The 16489-nt window shown below is 54.1% G+C and overlaps 7 protein-coding genes across 7 annotated transcripts; 4 read left to right on the forward strand and 3 right to left on the reverse strand.

The window, feature by feature from the left end:
- Positions 1 to 90: 90 nt before the first annotated feature.
- Positions 91 to 1939, forward strand: PG998_008289 (enhancer-polycomb-like protein 1; the record flags this gene model as incomplete). Its single annotated transcript, XM_066875105.1, has 3 exons — positions 91 to 240; positions 331 to 1575; positions 1637 to 1939. 3 exons carry the CDS (start codon positions 91 to 93, stop codon positions 1937 to 1939), a joined length of 1698 nt encoding a protein of 565 aa, XP_066731050.1.
- Positions 1940 to 4822: 2883 nt separating this feature from the next.
- PG998_008290 (glycoprotein endopeptidase kae-1 protein) lies at positions 4823 to 5935 on the forward strand (the record flags this gene model as incomplete). The annotated part of the gene is made up of 1 exon (XM_066875106.1): positions 4823 to 5935. The coding sequence occupies one exon, from the start codon at positions 4823 to 4825 to the stop codon at positions 5933 to 5935; it is 1113 nt and encodes a 370-aa protein (XP_066731051.1).
- A 377-nt stretch (positions 5936 to 6312) lies between these two features.
- On the reverse strand, positions 6313 to 7993 carry PG998_008291 (5'-AMP-activated protein kinase; the record flags this gene model as incomplete). The annotated part of the gene is made up of 3 exons (XM_066875107.1): positions 6313 to 6365; positions 6423 to 7011; positions 7134 to 7993. The coding sequence occupies 3 exons, from the start codon at positions 7991 to 7993 to the stop codon at positions 6321 to 6323; spliced, it is 1494 nt and encodes a 497-aa protein (XP_066731052.1). The 3' UTR covers positions 6313 to 6320.
- A 1722-nt stretch (positions 7994 to 9715) lies between these two features.
- On the forward strand, positions 9716 to 10841 carry PG998_008292 (uncharacterized protein; the record flags this gene model as incomplete). Its single annotated transcript, XM_066875108.1, has 3 exons — positions 9716 to 9976; positions 10090 to 10104; positions 10152 to 10841. 3 exons carry the CDS (start codon positions 9716 to 9718, stop codon positions 10839 to 10841), a joined length of 966 nt encoding a protein of 321 aa, XP_066731053.1.
- Positions 10842 to 11486: 645 nt separating this feature from the next.
- On the reverse strand, positions 11487 to 13340 carry PG998_008293 (kinase-like domain-containing protein; the record flags this gene model as incomplete). The annotated part of the gene is made up of 5 exons (XM_066875109.1): positions 11487 to 12351; positions 12404 to 12425; positions 12527 to 12962; positions 13028 to 13109; positions 13198 to 13340. 5 exons carry the CDS (start codon positions 13338 to 13340, stop codon positions 11487 to 11489), a joined length of 1548 nt encoding a protein of 515 aa, XP_066731054.1.
- Positions 13341 to 14127: 787 nt separating this feature from the next.
- PG998_008294 (uncharacterized protein) lies at positions 14128 to 14424 on the forward strand (the record flags this gene model as incomplete). The annotated part of the gene is made up of 3 exons (XM_066875110.1): positions 14128 to 14220; positions 14286 to 14310; positions 14384 to 14424. 3 exons carry the CDS (start codon positions 14128 to 14130, stop codon positions 14422 to 14424), a joined length of 159 nt encoding a protein of 52 aa, XP_066731055.1.
- Positions 14425 to 14676: 252 nt separating this feature from the next.
- On the reverse strand, positions 14677 to 16128 carry PG998_008295 (uncharacterized protein; the record flags this gene model as incomplete). The annotated part of the gene is made up of 6 exons (XM_066875111.1): positions 14677 to 14880; positions 14950 to 15204; positions 15269 to 15473; positions 15595 to 15640; positions 15737 to 16066; positions 16125 to 16128. 6 exons carry the CDS (start codon positions 16126 to 16128, stop codon positions 14677 to 14679), a joined length of 1044 nt encoding a protein of 347 aa, XP_066731056.1.
- Between the last annotated feature and the right edge of the window lie 361 nt (positions 16129 to 16489).

Raw genomic sequence — 16489 nt, forward strand, 5'->3', positions numbered from 1 at the left:
TCATTAAATGACACGAGTTTTGATTTCTCGAGCTTTTTAGGGCTCTTTCGGCCAACTTTTGGGCTTGTTCCCGCCTCCCGTACCGCCATCATGTCTTCCTCCAGAGCTATGCGCATCAAAAAGCTCTCGCCCAAGACCATTTTAACCGTCTTGCTCGAGGGCCAAATTGATGCAAGCGAATATGACTCTCTGACAACGGAAGCAAAGATCGCGACGGGCGTCGACGCCGGCGAAGAAGACGTGAGTTGCAATCATACACCAACAAATTCTGTTTTGCGCACGGGCCACTTTGATATTGGACATGCCATGGCTAACGCGCAACTCTGATAGGAAATCCACTTACAAGCCGCATTGAAAGGTGCAGGCCAGAGCACTGACAATGAGATTCCTGTACCACCTCCTCAGGTCAGTGAGGAAGTAAAGTACGAGGATTTATATTCACGTCCTTTTGTAGAGCCGAGGGGCTACATTAAGTCGTCCGACACTGTCGAGGAGACATTAAGTTGTCTTTATGACATGACGACCGAGGACGATGAGTTCCTCAAGACTTACAATCAAAAGAGGTCTTCCAAATTATCTGAAGATGATTTTGAACGTATCATGGAGCTGTTTGAGGTTACAACCTCGGAACAGGCTCCATTTGCTGCGGTAGACAACACAACAGTTTCATACGAAGTCATGGCGTCACAGATGGCAAACTCACCTTGCAGCAAGCTTAAGACTCACGCGCAAGCCGTGTATGACCACTGGAAGGCTCGGCGCCAAAGTGATGGCAACAAGTCCTTGCATCCCTCTCTTAAATTCGAGACTCCGGGTCAGCAGGACCATGACGATATGGACCCTTACGTCTGCTTCCGCCGCCGCGAGGTTCGCCTGACCAGGAAGACGAGGCAACGTGATGCCATGGTCGCCGATAAACTGAAGAAGCTGCGTAGGGAGCTTGAGGATGGTCGCCAACTCATACTGATGGCGCATCAACGTGAATTAATGAAGAGAGAAATGCTGAGTACAGAACGGCTTCTCTTCGAGCATCGCGCGAAGCTCAAAGAGAAGAAAGTCCGTCTCGGCATCAAAGAGGGCGACGAGGACTTGTATAACACAAAGCCCGTCAAGCGAAAGGCTCCTCCTGAGGCCCAGCCAGCCGCCAAAGTCCCACCTCAACTTCGTGTGGCTATTCGTGCCGAAGGCCGCCCAGCTGAGCAAGAACTTGTGCAGTTTGAGGACAAGCAGAGGGAGAGACTGGAAGAGTTCTTGCGCGATGTTGCCACTAAAGCTGACACGCATCGCATATGGAACCTGAAGTACGTCGACCTCACTGAGAAGCCGCTCTCTCCCCCGACAGAGGTCGAAGACTCCAGCTTCCGTCCTGCCAAAGCCCAATTCCTCCCGACTCCACCAGCTAGTGCCTCTGAATCAATGGAGTTGGATGATGAGCCAACTGAAGCTGCTCTTGCTGTCAAGGCCCCGGCCACTCCGTTTTACTTCCGAGGCCTGTCGCCTGAGGCAGAACAGCCTATGCCCGGTTACCGCCGCCGCATAGGCCGGAGTGGTCGCCTTTGGATAGATCGTCGGAATGTTGGTCACCTTGCTAGCCCCCCCAAGTGACTCAGACCTGCCTCAGAACGACCGGTTCAAGTATGATGAAGATGATAGTGATGACGAACAACCGGTGTATCACATCGATCCGTTCGACACCCGATCCATGAAGTTCCGTGCTGGCATCCCACTGAATATTATGCGCAATTACCGGCCTGGCCAGGACGGGAACGTGACTGCGCAAACAACGCCTGCCCGTCCTGCATTGCCACCATCGCAACAAGGATCAGCTGCAGCTGCTGGACATGGTCAACTGCAGCTGCAACAATCGCCGTCTCAACAGCCGTCAAAGCAGCAATCTCAACAGCCGCCGACGCCGCAACAGCCGCAGGTCACGGCCTAGCGAGGTCATGCTGCCAGGAAGGCGTCGCCGCGAAGTGGGCGATCCTTCCCCATGATCTTTTCGAGATTACTTTTGATACCCATCCCCTCTTCTTCTTCTTTCGTCATCCGTGGATGCCTCGGGAGGGTCTTTTAGACAACTGTACATAGAAAAAAAAAGAATTTAATGCATCGTTGCCATCGCTGGACAGGGAGGTTCGGCGTAGGTCAACGGTGGAACGGACGGCGTTGGAGCTGGATAGCAGATTTGCTGTATGAATAACAAGCTGACGACGATGCCCGCATGCATAGCAAGGAGTTGGAGGCCCTTTGAACTCGTTGATTTGGTGGTTTGAGGCCACGATGGATGATGAATAAAACATTGATAAACCTCACCAACTCGTGTCCTCGTAATCTTGTCATGTCTTCGTGAATAGCTCCACGATCTTAGGTTGTCGATATAGTCAGAATGATCGAGAATGACTTGGAGAGCCGATAGAAGCGGCGTGGTCGATTTGCTCCAGGAGATAGGGCAATGTGGGTGCGCGCTGCGTGGAGTTTCGCTGGAGGAATGCCGAGTGCTTTGTTGCGATCTCCCAGGCCTAGCAGGAAAGCCAATTGCGGCTCAAGCAGGTTGCCGAGACGCAGCACATTGCATCTGGCTAGAACACGTTCCGCTCAGTAGCTGCAGCCGCACGCAGATGCTATAGCTTGTTGCGTATTGCAGCCAAGATGCGATATGCGCAAAGGGAATAATGATGCCGCCGGCAGAGTGCTCATGTCGGCCAAATGTAAGCAGAGGCGCAGAAAGGATGAAGTTCTGCGCCACGCCCGAAATTAGGAGGAACGGCATTGAGATTTAGTATCGAGTTGCGTGAGAAGTCGAACTAAACAAAAGTCCAGGGGAGGAAGTTTATGAGAACCAAGTTTCCCGCCGAGCTCCGCTTTTTGCTCAGGCAGTCCGTGGAAAGTGCAGCCTCGCCCTTTCTTGCATTTTCGACAGACATAATAGAGGGAGAGAGGTATTCAGAAATTTCTCAAGTTGGGTTTGTAGAAGGTAACGTCAGCTGGTAGGAGGAGCTGAAAGAGCAACTTGTTGTTGGGGTTGTGAAAGTGAGGCGGAGACCGGCTTGCGCTCCTCGAGACAAATGCATACGCCTCAGATGCTCCATACCTCGGTTGGTACTCATCTACAAGAAAATCTTTCAGATTCTCGAAGACAGAATAACCTGAGTATTTGAGCTCCAGCCGGTATTGTTCGTAGTATGCATTTTGATCTGGAGCGCGAGGCCGGGGGCAGATGCAGCGCGGACGGGGAGGCCTGATGACATGTAAGCGGCGCCCGTGGTGAAAACTAGCCGCCGTGTCCAAGAACCGGTGGTATAATGATGATGGGCAGATACCAGAGGTCACGAAGATCTATATCCGTAGGACATAGCGAGCCGTCCTGCCAAAGCTGCGTTGTTCCGGGTCCATGGTGGTCTTGGTGGTGACATCCGTCGTCAGATACGGGGCGATTAATTTACCATCCGCGACGAGTCAAGCCGAGACTTGCGCCAACGTTCGAGGAGACGGGCGAGGCAGAGGCAAGCGATCTATGGAGCGAAGAAGGCATCGTATCTGGAGGTCAAAGACTCGGAGGGCATATCTGCTTTGGCTGTGTGGTTGGTTAGCAGGGGACTTGGAGAAGAAGAAGAAGGGTCTTCCGGGTTGGGGCCAGGAAAGAGAGGTCGGCTTACTTGCACACATTGGAGCAGGGTAGGTCGAGCACAAAAGAGTGAGGATGGGTATACCTCGAGCAAGAGACAGGAGACGGTCTCGAGGGGATAGCAGCAGGAAGAAAAAACTCGGAGCAGCAGAAGTGAGGAGAACCGGGGAAAGCAGTGCGACAGACAGAATAAGGTCGGCGGGTATATTTCCTTCATCCATTGTAGTTTAAAGCAGTTCTCAGTCTCTGTTCTCGGACAGCGAGAGGAAAAGAGTGGAGAGGGCCTCACTAGCTCGCGGCGCTTGCGACGGACCTCAACTGCCTCAAGTGCAGGTCGTCTGGTGTTGGTGCTGGTGTCCGTCAACCGTCACCAGGCCCAGTGCAGAACCAGTGGTCCCCAGCCAGTAGCCAGGTGAGACCCCACCCTGTGTAAGGCACAGCGGCAGCAGCACAGCACAGCACAGGCCAGCGAATTTCTGCTGACCAAATAGAAAATCAGGGTCTCTGTGTGTACCGGCAAAGTCCCATTTGGCTGCGATTCGTGCCCTGCAGAGACTTCACCGAGACATTGGCTTCTCTTATCGCTTGATAAGTGACCGGCCTGCTCAAGCAAGGTCTGTATCGCGGACTTGACCCCACCAATGACTGCATCCCCTCGGCGCAAACTTCGTGTGCGATCTGCCTGGCTGCTTGAGGAATTTTAGAATGGACGGCGAAGGCAGAGTATTGCGATTATATTGCAACTCGCGATAGACTGAATCGTGTTTGAAAGTTCAGTACCTCATTTGAATCTTTTTTTCCCGAGGCGGAAAACTCTCCTATGAGTCTTAGAAACAGCGCATCGGGTACCTCAGTGCGGGGTGAAGACCCTACCTAGACATCGGACATCTGCGCTTCAGATTCACTTACAAGTCGTATCCAGTAACGCTACAGGCGTTTGGTTGGCCTACCACCTAGATCAGAATTTGTTGAAGAGGGAGTGAGGCAAACAACATATTACAAACCCTTGAGTCATTGGCTACCTCGGGCGGTCAACAGCATTCTCGATACAACCCAGCAGCGATACGCAAACCCTGCCCCACCTCCTGCGCATCCGAGTCTAATCCCAGAATCCCGGGATCCCATATCGCATCGACCGACAGTGTTCCAGCCCATCCCGACGTAACCCACCGGAAGCTTCCTCTCACCGCCACCAGCATGGCGCCCCTCTACGCCCTCGGCTGCGAAGGCAGCGCCAACAAGCTGGGCATCGGCGTCGTCTCGCACGACCCGGCGACGAACAAGACGCGGATCCTGTCCAACGTGCGGCACACCTTCAACTCGCCGCCGGGGACGGGCTTCCTGCCCAAGGACACGGCGGCGCACCACCGCGCGCACTTCGTGTCCGTGGCGCGCGAGGCCCTGAAGACGGCCGGCCTGACCTCCCCGAAGGACCTGTCCTGCATCTGCTACACGCGGGGCCCCGGCATGGGCGCCCCCCTGACGAGCACCGCCATCGGCGCGCGCACCCTGGCCCTGCTCTGGGGCCTGGACATGGTCGGCGTGAACCACTGCGTCGGCCACATCGAGATGGGCCGCGTCATCACGGGTGCCGACAACCCCGTCGTCCTGTACGTGAGCGGCGGCAACACCCAGGTCATCGCCTACGCCGAGCAGCGGTACCGCATCTTCGGCGAGACCCTCGACATCGCCGTCGGCAACTGCATCGACCGCTTCGCCCGCACCCTCAACATCCCCAACGACCCGTTCCCCGGATACAACGTCGAGCAGCTCGCCAAGAAGGCCTTTTTCGAGGAAGACGGCGTCACCAAGCGGGAACCCGTGCTGCTCGACCTCCCCTATGCCGTCAAGGGCATGGACTGCAGCTTCAGCGGCATCCTGGGGGCGGCTGACCTGCTGGCTGCGCAGATGCGCAAACAGGACGCGCTCCTAGCCAGCGGCGGCACGCTGAAGGAGGGTGAGGAGCGCATCACTCCTCAGGATCTCTGCTTTACGCTGCAAGAGACCGTCTACGCCATGCTCGTGGAGATCACCGAGCGCGCCATGGCCCACGTCGGCAGTAAACAGGTCTTAGTGGTGGGCGGCGTCGGGTGCAACGAGCGGTTGCAGGCAATGATGGGTTTGATGGCCCGTGATCGCGGCGGAAGTGTTTACGCGACAGACGAGCGTTTCTGTATCGACAACGGCATCATGATTGGCCTGGCTGGTTTATTGGCGTGGGAAACGGGTTTCCGGACACCGTTTGAGGATAGCACATGCACACAGCGCTTTAGGACTGATGATGTACATATCAGCTGGAGGTCTGACTAGACTATAACAGATACAAACAAGTAAAATATCACATCAAATCTAGAATAACTGCCTCTGGCGGCCATTCACTTGATCAAGTATTAAATTTGGGCAGTCCCTTACTCCCAAGTCGACTTGTTGGGGACTGTTATCTGCTATGTCCCTCAGATACCGTCTGCAGGAGGCCATCCCCCCTGAGAATTCGGGTTCTAATTGGCCAAATCGCGACACATGTCAATCCTTCCCCCCAAGATGCATATCTCCAGACAAGTTTGCCAATTACCCCTATCTTGTATGGCTAATCATTAGTTGCTGAGTTTTCCATTTCCGCTTCCCGCTTCCCGCTAATGCCCCCTTTACATATTTCTCGTTTGGATATCTCTGACATGGACAACACGATTTGCGACTAGGCATCTTCCGACGTTGGCTTGTACACTATCGTGGTCACATACTATCTCCAACGTCAGCGAACCCCATCTCTGGTGCGTCGTGGGTAGCAAAAACGTACCTTGCTCCTATATCTCGTCGTTGCCGATACAGCAAGAACATTATTCTTGATACTGCTAGTGGCAAGATGGTTTAGGACAGTATGGTTCGGCATGTTCAGGACGCTGTTATCGTCCTTGATGAGAGTGTGGTTGTTCATAATCGGCTTGGTTAGGAAACTGGGAAGAGAAAGTGGCGTGGGAAGTTTGTCAAGGGCCACTATGGATAGCTGGTACGGTTTCGAGTCCTCGGGCTGATCAAAGTCGGCTAGGTATTTGGGAAGGCGTTCTGAGAATTTCTCAGGGGGCGGAATGCTGAGAGTGCGTTTGTGGTGCACATTATCCTCATCCGTGAGCTTTTCCTGCGAACCCGGCCTTGAGGGTAAAGCCGCGGCTTCCTCGGCATCTCTAGGAGGTGAAGCACCACCATCGTAAGTACGAGTGGCTGCATCCTCTCCACTTACTTCGATATAGTTCACTAGGTTGTTGCCAAAATCGACAGTTGTCGGGAGATGAATTGAGGTTTCCATGGCGCCGTCCACCAAGAACTTGATATGGTGGGTTCCAGGGAAAACTGGGATGATAGCCTCTAAAACGCCCTCACGGCCCTTGCTACGTGATTGTTAGTGACGTTCCGTTTCATTTCATAGGTATGGTTGAAAGCAATGTCTATGTCAGAAGTTGGGATAGAACACTCTTCACAGAGGCTTCGTGTCATGACAGGATATACTTACGCAGGAAATAGTCTCTGCTTCCGGCTCCACTGGAAGGGCGTACCAGTTACATAAACCTTCTGCCCGCCCTGTAGCCATTCCACCAGCGTCGGCACCGTCGGCCTGGTCTTGTCGACCCTCAACTCTTCGGTGTCCTCCTCGTCTGTAGCATTGCTTACCGCGGAGCTCTTACGCTGCAAATCCGCCTGCTGCGCGTCCTTGTCGAGTTCACTGATGCTATCCTCGATGGGTTCTCCTATATCCGTGGGAGCAATGATTGGCGAGCCAGGCGTATGTACCTCCTCCTCAATAGGGAGAGGCAACCGTGGTGGGCGATTCATGGAATAGGACATTTCCTGAACACTGCTGGACGCTGGCCCCGAGGTCAAGAGGGAATCCTCATACACGGAAGTGGAGCGGATAGAGGAAGACTCGTTGTGAGTCGGGATGGCTGTGGGGACGGCAACCGGTTTGGAGTGCTCATTCTTGAGACTACTCTCTTCCGTTTCAGGCTGCTTCGACTTGGTGACTGATGAACGGGAAGTGGGAGCAGTGGATGTCTGTGGGCTAGGGGACGGTGAAGATTGACTGAAAGTAGACAGCGGTCTGGAATTTGCGCCTCTGGGGGGACCAATCGTGGAACCCTGTGCCTGGACTACGCTGGCCTCGGGTGACGAAGCTGCCGATCTATGCTGGTGCTGATGGCTGGATATCAGGTGCTTGGGCTCCTGGTGCTTAGGTTCCTTTTGTCTGGGCCGTGGGGGATCAAGGGGAGCGGAGGCAACACCATGGCCCTGTGCTTGTCCGTCCCGGGAGGGTCTGTGATGGTGATGAGGTGTGGGGGTATCAGGCTTCGACGAGGTCGAAGGTGTGTTGCCCATTGTATAGGCGTGGGGGAAGGAGAGGCGGGTTAGACCCTGCCCCAACCGGACCTACGAGGGAACGGGGTCGAAGCTGAGCTCAGCTGAGCTTGTACCAGTTAATTGTTGGGGGGAGGGGGTGGGCAGAGACCGATGGCCAGATCCAGATTCAGATGGGCAATACGGAAAGGAGGACCAGCCCTGGTCGAAAAAAGAAGAACAAATGGGCGGGGATTGTCGCGGAAAACGTGGCAGCGGTCTGATGTTGCTTTTTTTTCTCTCTCTTTCCCTGGCCCTTTTGCTTCAACGTTGATTCATGGCGTGTGCATCAAATGACCCGGTGGAGCTTATCAGGATGGGAAGGCGAGGGAAGTTTGGGGTCATGAGACCAAAAAGCCCAGGCGGGATTCGAGGATAAAGCAGACGGTGTAACCGGACCAGGCAACGTTGATCCTCTTTCTACCTAAGCTGTTCCAGATGCAGGCTGGTGATTGGGCGTGGGCAGGTTCGGCGGGCGATGCTGTGTCTTTCCCGTTAGGTAATTGTAATTGTGCGGTAGGTAATGTAGGATCGATGCGATGCGATGCGATGCGATGCGGGCAGCGGGTTTAGTTAGAGATGAGAGATAGAGGGAGAGTGGTGGAGGAAGATCCGGAAGGAATAGACGGAACGGATTGCAGGCTGACGGAAGTTCAAAGAAGGTAAACTTTACTCCCGACTACTGGACCCAGCTGGAAATCGAATGCTTGCTGCAGCTTGCCCACAGTTGCTACCACGTAGTACAAGCACGTTGAATGTTCGCGCGCGCCTTTGATCCGGAGAGAGTCAAGTGTGGAGGGGTAGTAGTGCTGGTGTCTGTATGTACTCAGTACTGCAAGGTGCTGACTGCTGGCTGGTGCAGTATTGCTGGTGCAGCATGGCCTGAGCTCAACTGCCCGTGCGCTCCAGTTGTTCGTTCGTCTTCCAAGTGCCAAGGGGCTGACCAGCCAAGTTCCGGTGACGTCGAGGCCAGCGAGACCCGACTTATAGGTGATAATGATGGTTTGTTTCACTCTGATCGGGAATACTGTACGTGTGGCTTGGAATCTCGCCATTCCTCGTTTATCTCCGTGGCTCTGGCAACGGCCCCATCGGGCATGCAGATGGGCATCATCGAATGGACATGCCCTCCCACCTCTCAAGCTCTCTGATTATTCCCACTGCGAGGCTACCCCACCGCCGAAAATAAAGTAAAGTGGGACGGGCCATCATTTCCATTCGCCCTTTCCATTTGGAGCTTAAAGTAAATAATGACCCTGGCAGCCTGGCACCATTAGGGGCTTGGGAGTACATATTGGGGGCGGCATGCACTGCGACTGCGAATCATCTTGCAGGCGCGCTTCGAGAAGTCGAGATAGCCCGACGGACCTGGTTTCCCCATTCTGTTGCCAGTGACGGGTGTGGCCACCAATCATGTTACTTGTTTGAGCAGCTGGTCATTGTGAACTCGACGAAGCCTCGTAGAAGTTGGATGTCAATCGCTATATCAGCCCTGCTCCAATTGTCTCAAACTGCCTCTTAGCCAGCTTGCTCTTTTTGGCTTTAACCAGGCCGAGGTTTGGTTCTCTTGCTCTCCTGTCTCTCACTCACATGACATACAGACAACAATAGCCTTCAACTCCCGCAAGCGCGCGCGCCGTCCATGAACCGCCCGCCCGTAGAGCCTGCAGCGAAGGAATGGCACAGTCGAAGAGCGAAGCGGCGATGGAGTACTTAAAGATCCTCCAGTCCGTTGCGCAGGGCGTGCCTGTCATCCTGACCCGACTATATTCGGTCATGGTCATCATGTACGGTTTCCTCGGTGCCGCCCTCTACTGGGCCACGCTCCCGCTGCGTTACCCGGCCTATTACGCCTTCGCCATCACGTCGCGCGTCTTGTCGGTGCTCTTCTCACCGCTGTGGTTCACCTGGAAGATGTGCACGAATACGACCTTGATGGTCGTGAACTTCCTCTCGGGGCTCAAGGTACGCATGTTTTCTTACAACTCAGTCACATAACGTGTATCCATCATAGAGTTTTCCTTCTGTTGTTCGGTCTGATCCTTACGGTGAATTGACTGCTAACGTAATGATGACAGATGCTCTTCAACTTCGTAAGGATTCCTGACTTCGGAAGGCGTCTTGTTTCATACCTACGTAGCTCACTGGCGTGAGATCACGTGAGATCGACTTGACTAACCCCGAACAACAGTTTACTTGCGCAATCATAGTTGGCCTTGTTGCAGCACTCGCAGCTCATGGCGTCTCGCGGCTCATTGCCATGTTGCTCCACATACACCCTTCGCAGCAGAAAGCAGTGCAAGGAGAAGAGTCGTCCTCTGGCCCACGACAGCAGCAGCAGCGCATCCCCGCTCAGAACGGTGTTGGTGGCCCGCAGCCACAGCAGCAGAAGCAGCAAAAGTCCCGGGCAAACCGTCGATTGGACCCCAGCGTGCAGCTATCACAGCAGCAACGGACGAACGGCGGCGGTATGGTCGGTTTCGAAGACTATGATGAAGACGATTACTACTACATCGAGGCCAATGACGGCGACGGCGAGAGCCTAGCGGGGAGCTCTACTACAGGGAGAGCTGGTCGCTTCACGGATATTGGTGGTGCTACAACCACCTCTAGCGAGAGCGCCTTCAATAACCCGACGACATCGCGAAGGAGGGGGGCGCAGAAAGCCTCTCCCATCCTCAACTTTGGGGGCAGCGATATGTACAAGCGAGACTGGCGGTCGCTGAGTAGCAACATGAAATCCAGCGGGGGATTGCGCCGGGGAGGGTCGATTAGAAGCCTGCTGGCCCAGACGATCCACGAAGAGAGCAGCGAGAGCGATTCGCTGTGAAGGGAAGCGAGTGTAACAGCGCATAACAAGTATAGACTCGACGGCGCAGGCCAAGGCTGTTTGAATAAGGCTGGGTGGACAACTGCTCGGGGTTATGGGGTCATTCTTTTGTACATCAATTCATCGTAGCACGCAAGGAGTTTATTCGGGCGGTGAAGACTAGCAAATTTATGACGTTGTATCAGGCGGGAATATAACCTCGTTCACGAGCTATAACTTGAATGCACCGTGTATAATACTCGTAGAACTATCCGAGGTTGTTAGACTAACCCATCCGGCGAAATACTATGTAATCAACGGAGGGACCGCAACTTCCAATTGACTGTTTTGGGCACTGGGCACTGCATATGCACTACCATAATGTTCAAATTCATTATTTCGCTATTCTTAGTATCTAATGACGCAGCATGACTTGCTGGCTGGCTACTGGGTAATACATCCCTGCTCCTGCTTGTTTAGACAAGAATATCACTTGGCGAATAGGCAAGTCGCTCCATTATCACCAGCGATGCGGGAAACTGCCCCATCGTCCATTATGACCACGAGAATCACCGTTCTATCGGCGATACATGTCCCGGTCTCTGTCGCGGGGGGATCGACTCCTACTACGAGTTCGACTCGCCCGGCTTCGGTCGTCATAGTCTCTTACGCGGTCTCGCTCACGGTCCCAATCTGGCGGCCGTCGATCATCGTAGTCGTCCCGTCGTCGTCGATCATCTCGCGGAGCACGGTAGTCTCTGGATGGCCTCTCATCTCTTCCTCCCATTCGGTGGCTGGGAATATACGTGTCGACATCTGGTCTGCTGACTGGAGCGCCTCGTCTGTGAGGAGGACCAGGCGGCCGATCACGGTGCTCTCTATCGCTATGGCTGGGATAGCCATTCTCTGGTGGTGGCGGCCTGGGCGGCAGGCGGGTATCAGGGGTGGATGGTCTCGGTCTCTAGCCCATGCAGGTCTCCTGCTCTCCGAGGGGCCGTTGCGGTGCCCACCGTTCTGAGCGGTGGGATGACGGCCGCCGTTCGCACGACCACCTGGTGGGCCATAGCCGTCGCCACTGCTGAAACCTTGGGTGTTGCCATGGAACCCGCCATCGCCCACAGCGCCGCCCTTGGGAGCAGGTGGTAGAGCTGCCTTGCGATCCGTGTACTTCCTACGGTCCAGTTCGTGGCTATCCTCATAAGTGGGTATGTCGCCAGGCTGAGCGGGGAGTGGTGCAGTGGTAAAATATGGATGTTGTAAAGCGTCGACGGCGTTGATTCGGGCACGCCAGTCCAGTTTGAGGAGCTCCTTAAGCAATGAGATGGCCAAGGGCCCGTGTTGACGGAATCGTTGTGGAAGATTTCCTGGAGTAGGGGGAGGCTGCAAGTTCTGCCCCCCTGGCAGCTGTTTCCAGCCTGGCATTGTCTGTTCCGTAGGAGATCCTACCAGATCAAATATGATGACAAGTTGATGCGTGTCGCTTTCTCCCGCCAAGATGGGCTTGCCATAAAGCATCTCTCCGAAAACGCAGCTATACTGAAGTTAGAATCTAAAGAGCTGCCAAGCATTGAGTGAAGACTTACCCAACACCCCACAAATCGATAGCTGTGGTATACTTTCTAAGATGCATCAACAACTCGGGGGCCGATACCATCTTGTCACAACCAGGGCAGTATATTCTCGTTTAGACTCTCCCCCTCCACCACCTGGCTGCGGCGTGTTTCCGTCGTAGTGTCTGGCCAGACCGAAATCGGCAATCTGGAGAACACCCTTGTTGTTGATCAAAAGGTTGGCGGCCTTCATATCGCGATGTAGGATGTGGGATTCGTGGAGGTACTGTAAGCCCTGGAGCAGCTGCTTCATATAGCACTTGATCTGTGGGACGGTGAAGGTGACCGAGGGGTTGTCAAGCAAGCCTGAAAGATCGTGGTCCATGTATGGCGTCACCATGTACATGATGGGTCGCTTTCTTTTGTCCGCTGATGAACTCGTCAGTTCGTCGCTCGGCGTGCCGGGAGGTGCAAATGGCTCCAACTTACTGGCTTTGGTGTGATGCTCAACGGCCATATCCTCGAGACTCAAGACGTTTCGATGCGATAACAGCTTGAGAAGCTTGATCTCACGAAGGGCAGTGATTGGAAACTGGACAAACAGTTAGCGACCGGCCATTGGCAAGGGTTCTTCTCGCCGCATAATTGGTTACTGACGCCATCCTTCTCGTTATGCATTATAATCTTCTTGAGTGCAACCAAACTGCCCGTCTTCTTCGACCTCGCCTTGTGTACCTCACTGCGTAAAGAGATTCACATTAGCATGTGCGCCATTGGGGCGTGTGTTGAAGTCTTGAAGACACCAGGAATGAAGCGCGCAAACTCACCCGAAGGTACCCTCACCGAGCTTTCCCAGCAGCTCGTAGTCTGTTATCCTAGAACATCCTAGGTAGCTGTCCCTGGGCCGCTGGTGCTGTTTTGCGGAAGACACTGGCGAGAGAGGCGGCGCGCCATTGCCGCTGGAAGCCATCCTTCCCCGATGTTCGCGTAGATATGTATGTTTGCCTCAGGGCGGCCTGGAGAAGCTGGCGACGCGACAAAGGCAGGCAATGCGGCAGTGTTGGCAGACTGCTGGTGTGGACAAGGCGGGAAAGATGGTTCGGAGGGAAACAAGCAGTCCGTCTGATCACGAGGTTTGCGACTGGAGAAACGACGAAGCAGTCATCTCAACTGATTAAGGAGTGGTCGACATGTAAGGGAGACAAGAGTCCCGCTGGCCGTGAAGAAGAGAAATAAAGAAGAGATAGCTCGGGATTTGGAGCGTCAAGCAGGTTGTTATTCAAAATGTTAAAGGTCGAGAGGCGGTGATTCCATTGTTGGAATAACTTTGGGAAATGTAGGGAAGGCTAACGGGACTGGCCAGTGGAGAGTCCACTGCTGCCCGTCGTTGCTCCAGCAGTCTCCAGGCGAGTTGAACCTGCCTTATCGATCAACCAAGCTTGGCCTGCAGTGGCTGTAGCGCATGCGCAGACGTGCTTGGCGCTCAATTTTCTTAAACCCGACGCCCGTTCGGTTTTGAGAAGCCGCTGCCGGCTGCTGCCAATGGCGTCCGTGCACTCCAGTCAGCTAGCCAGTCCGCCAGTAGCCAGTCGAATTGAGCGAACCTCAGTTGAACTCGTCGGCGACGAAACCATCTCCCTTCTCTTCCCAACGAAACCTCCCACTCCGCAACAACCACCCGTACGGCCACTCACCTACAACCCCTGGATATCCGATCAGAGACTGACTAGGCTCGGTGCCCGCAGAATACAGTCACAATGGCAGGCGGTCCCAGCGGTCCTATTAGGCCTCATGTTCCGGGCATCTACCGGTTCGCAGCGACTGGCCTCGGTGCCAGCATGTGGTTCTTCGTGAGTCGCCCAATCGAGGTTTAGCTATGCCATGTGACCTGTTGCTAACGCTGTCTGTCTTGTAGTTGATGTACCGCGCGAAGAAGGACGGTAATTGACCCCCACCCTTGCAAATGACTATAGCGACGCCAACCAACACGAATCTGACGCATTGAAACCACAGGTCCCGTTCTGATGGGCTGGAAGCACCCTTGGGATCACTAGAGCACCAATTCGGAGACAGAGAGGGCAAACACTTGGGCGACTTGCAGGCCGTAGAACTGCTGGAGTATCCGATACAATGCAATCGATTCACTATTCAGCAACAAGCACACACGAACGCCATGGCAATTACATGAGATACAATCTGGGATATTCCAGCCATCAATAAAGGGACTATATGACTGGTCCATGCGGCTACTATTGCGCCTCTGTGTATACGTGTCTTACATACATACTATCCACGGCGTTCGTCCTTTATGCCTTGGATGCCTTGGGCTTCTCGAATAGATAGTGGTTCACTCCCCACGTGTCTCCGCCTTCGTACGCAAACAACTCGGAGCATGCCATGTAGAAGATCTGCCATCTGTTCCACCAAGTGTTGGCTTGCGCCTCGCCATACGTCTCTACCAGATGCGGCCACAGCGTCTTCTTGTTGGCCCACATGTTGGCCAACCAATGCTGGAGAAGCAGTAATACCAAGTCAGCCTCGGGTCCAGGGAGAGAGAGCGTATCGGATGTGTGACGTACCTCGCAAGTCTTCGAATAATGCATTCCGTTCACCCACCACTGTTTCTCAATCTTGAGCTCCCGCTGGAAGTAGAGCAGCAGATCAGCCGACGGCATCGTGCCGCCAGTGAAGAAGTGTGTCGTCATCCATCCACTCTCAAAATCATAGGGCGTGTCTTTGTGAGCAAAGATGTGCACGAAGAGTTTGCCTCCAGGCTTCAGTGCTCTCGCGCACTTTGCCATCAACAGTTCGTAGTTCTTCATATGCTCAAACATCTGGGCGGTGCTCCTGTGTTAGTCATGATATCTTCGGTGCGGGTGTATGTGTCACAGTACATACCTCGATAGACACGATTCTGTCGAAGGCCTCCTTCTTAAACTCGTAGTCAGCGACATCGCCTGTGACGACTTTCAGGTTCTTGAGGCCCTTCTCCTTGGCCTGAGCGTCGATATACTCCTTTTGCGTCTTGGAATTGGAGAAAGCCATGACCTTGCTGTTGGGCAGCATCTCGGCGTAGTAAAGCGCGCCAGAACCCCAGCCGCAACTGCGATCTGTTGTCAGCATACGGCGTTTACATCATCCCATAGTTCGCCTTGCTCGTGGAAAGCCCCCTCGAATCTCAATACTTTCATGAGATGTCATGTGAAAAGAAAACTGCAACTTACCCCAAGTCCAGTATTTTCATGCCATCCTTAAGCTGAGCCTTATCCACTGAGCGAAGATATATCAAGTCAGTATTATGAATTTCATCCCATTCCTATCGGTAGAGAAATGAAATTCGAGCAACAAAAAACAAAAAAAACTTACGGTAGCTCCGTAACATGGCCACCTCGGCCATGCCCAACGTCTCGGACCCCTTCTCGTACAGGCAAGCGCTGTACTTCATGCGGGGGCCCAGCATGGCCTCGAGGACGCCCGTGCCGACCTCGTAGTGCTGCTCGTTGGCCGCCGCCGTCTCGACGGCGATGGGCCGCGTGCGCAGCAGCTGCAGGTACCCCATCTTGCGCTCGCACGCCGCGGCCTGCGACTCGGTCGCGATCTCGGCGATCCGCTGCGCCAGCTGCCGCCGGATGCCCTGCCGGATCACAAAGTGCGGCAGCACGCCGCTGTCGAGGATGGTATCGAGCGGTAGATAGTCTGGACGGAAATGTGAGAAGTCTGCTCTTTTGAAGTGGACCTATATGAAGCGACTTACCCATATTGTGTTGTTGTAGTGGTGGGTGATATAGCTGTTCGGAGATGGTTCGCTGCGACCAGGCTGAGGAGTATCGGAATGAGTTATATTTTACCGCTTGAATCTTCAAAAGATCAGGAGGCGCCTTGGGGTTTACGAAAAGCGCTTGGCTTCAGCGATGACTTGTAAAGAAAGAAGAAACGCTCGTCGTGGTTGTCGATCGAAGAGATGGTCGTTACCTAAAGGTCATGGTGCGTTTCATTGGAGTGGGCGAGGCCCTGTACGTCAGTGTCATAGCGTGAAGCATGCAAACTACTAGCCAAACACGTAGGTAACGTAGCTACTACCCCCTTCTGGTGTATCCGAATCCGCCAATCGTTGGTGGC

This window comes from Apiospora kogelbergensis (assembly GCF_038363985.1).
Source record: "Apiospora kogelbergensis strain CBS 113332 chromosome Unknown utg000005l_segment0_segment0, whole genome shotgun sequence".
Classification (NCBI taxonomy): domain Eukaryota; kingdom Fungi; phylum Ascomycota; class Sordariomycetes; order Amphisphaeriales; family Apiosporaceae; genus Apiospora; species Apiospora kogelbergensis.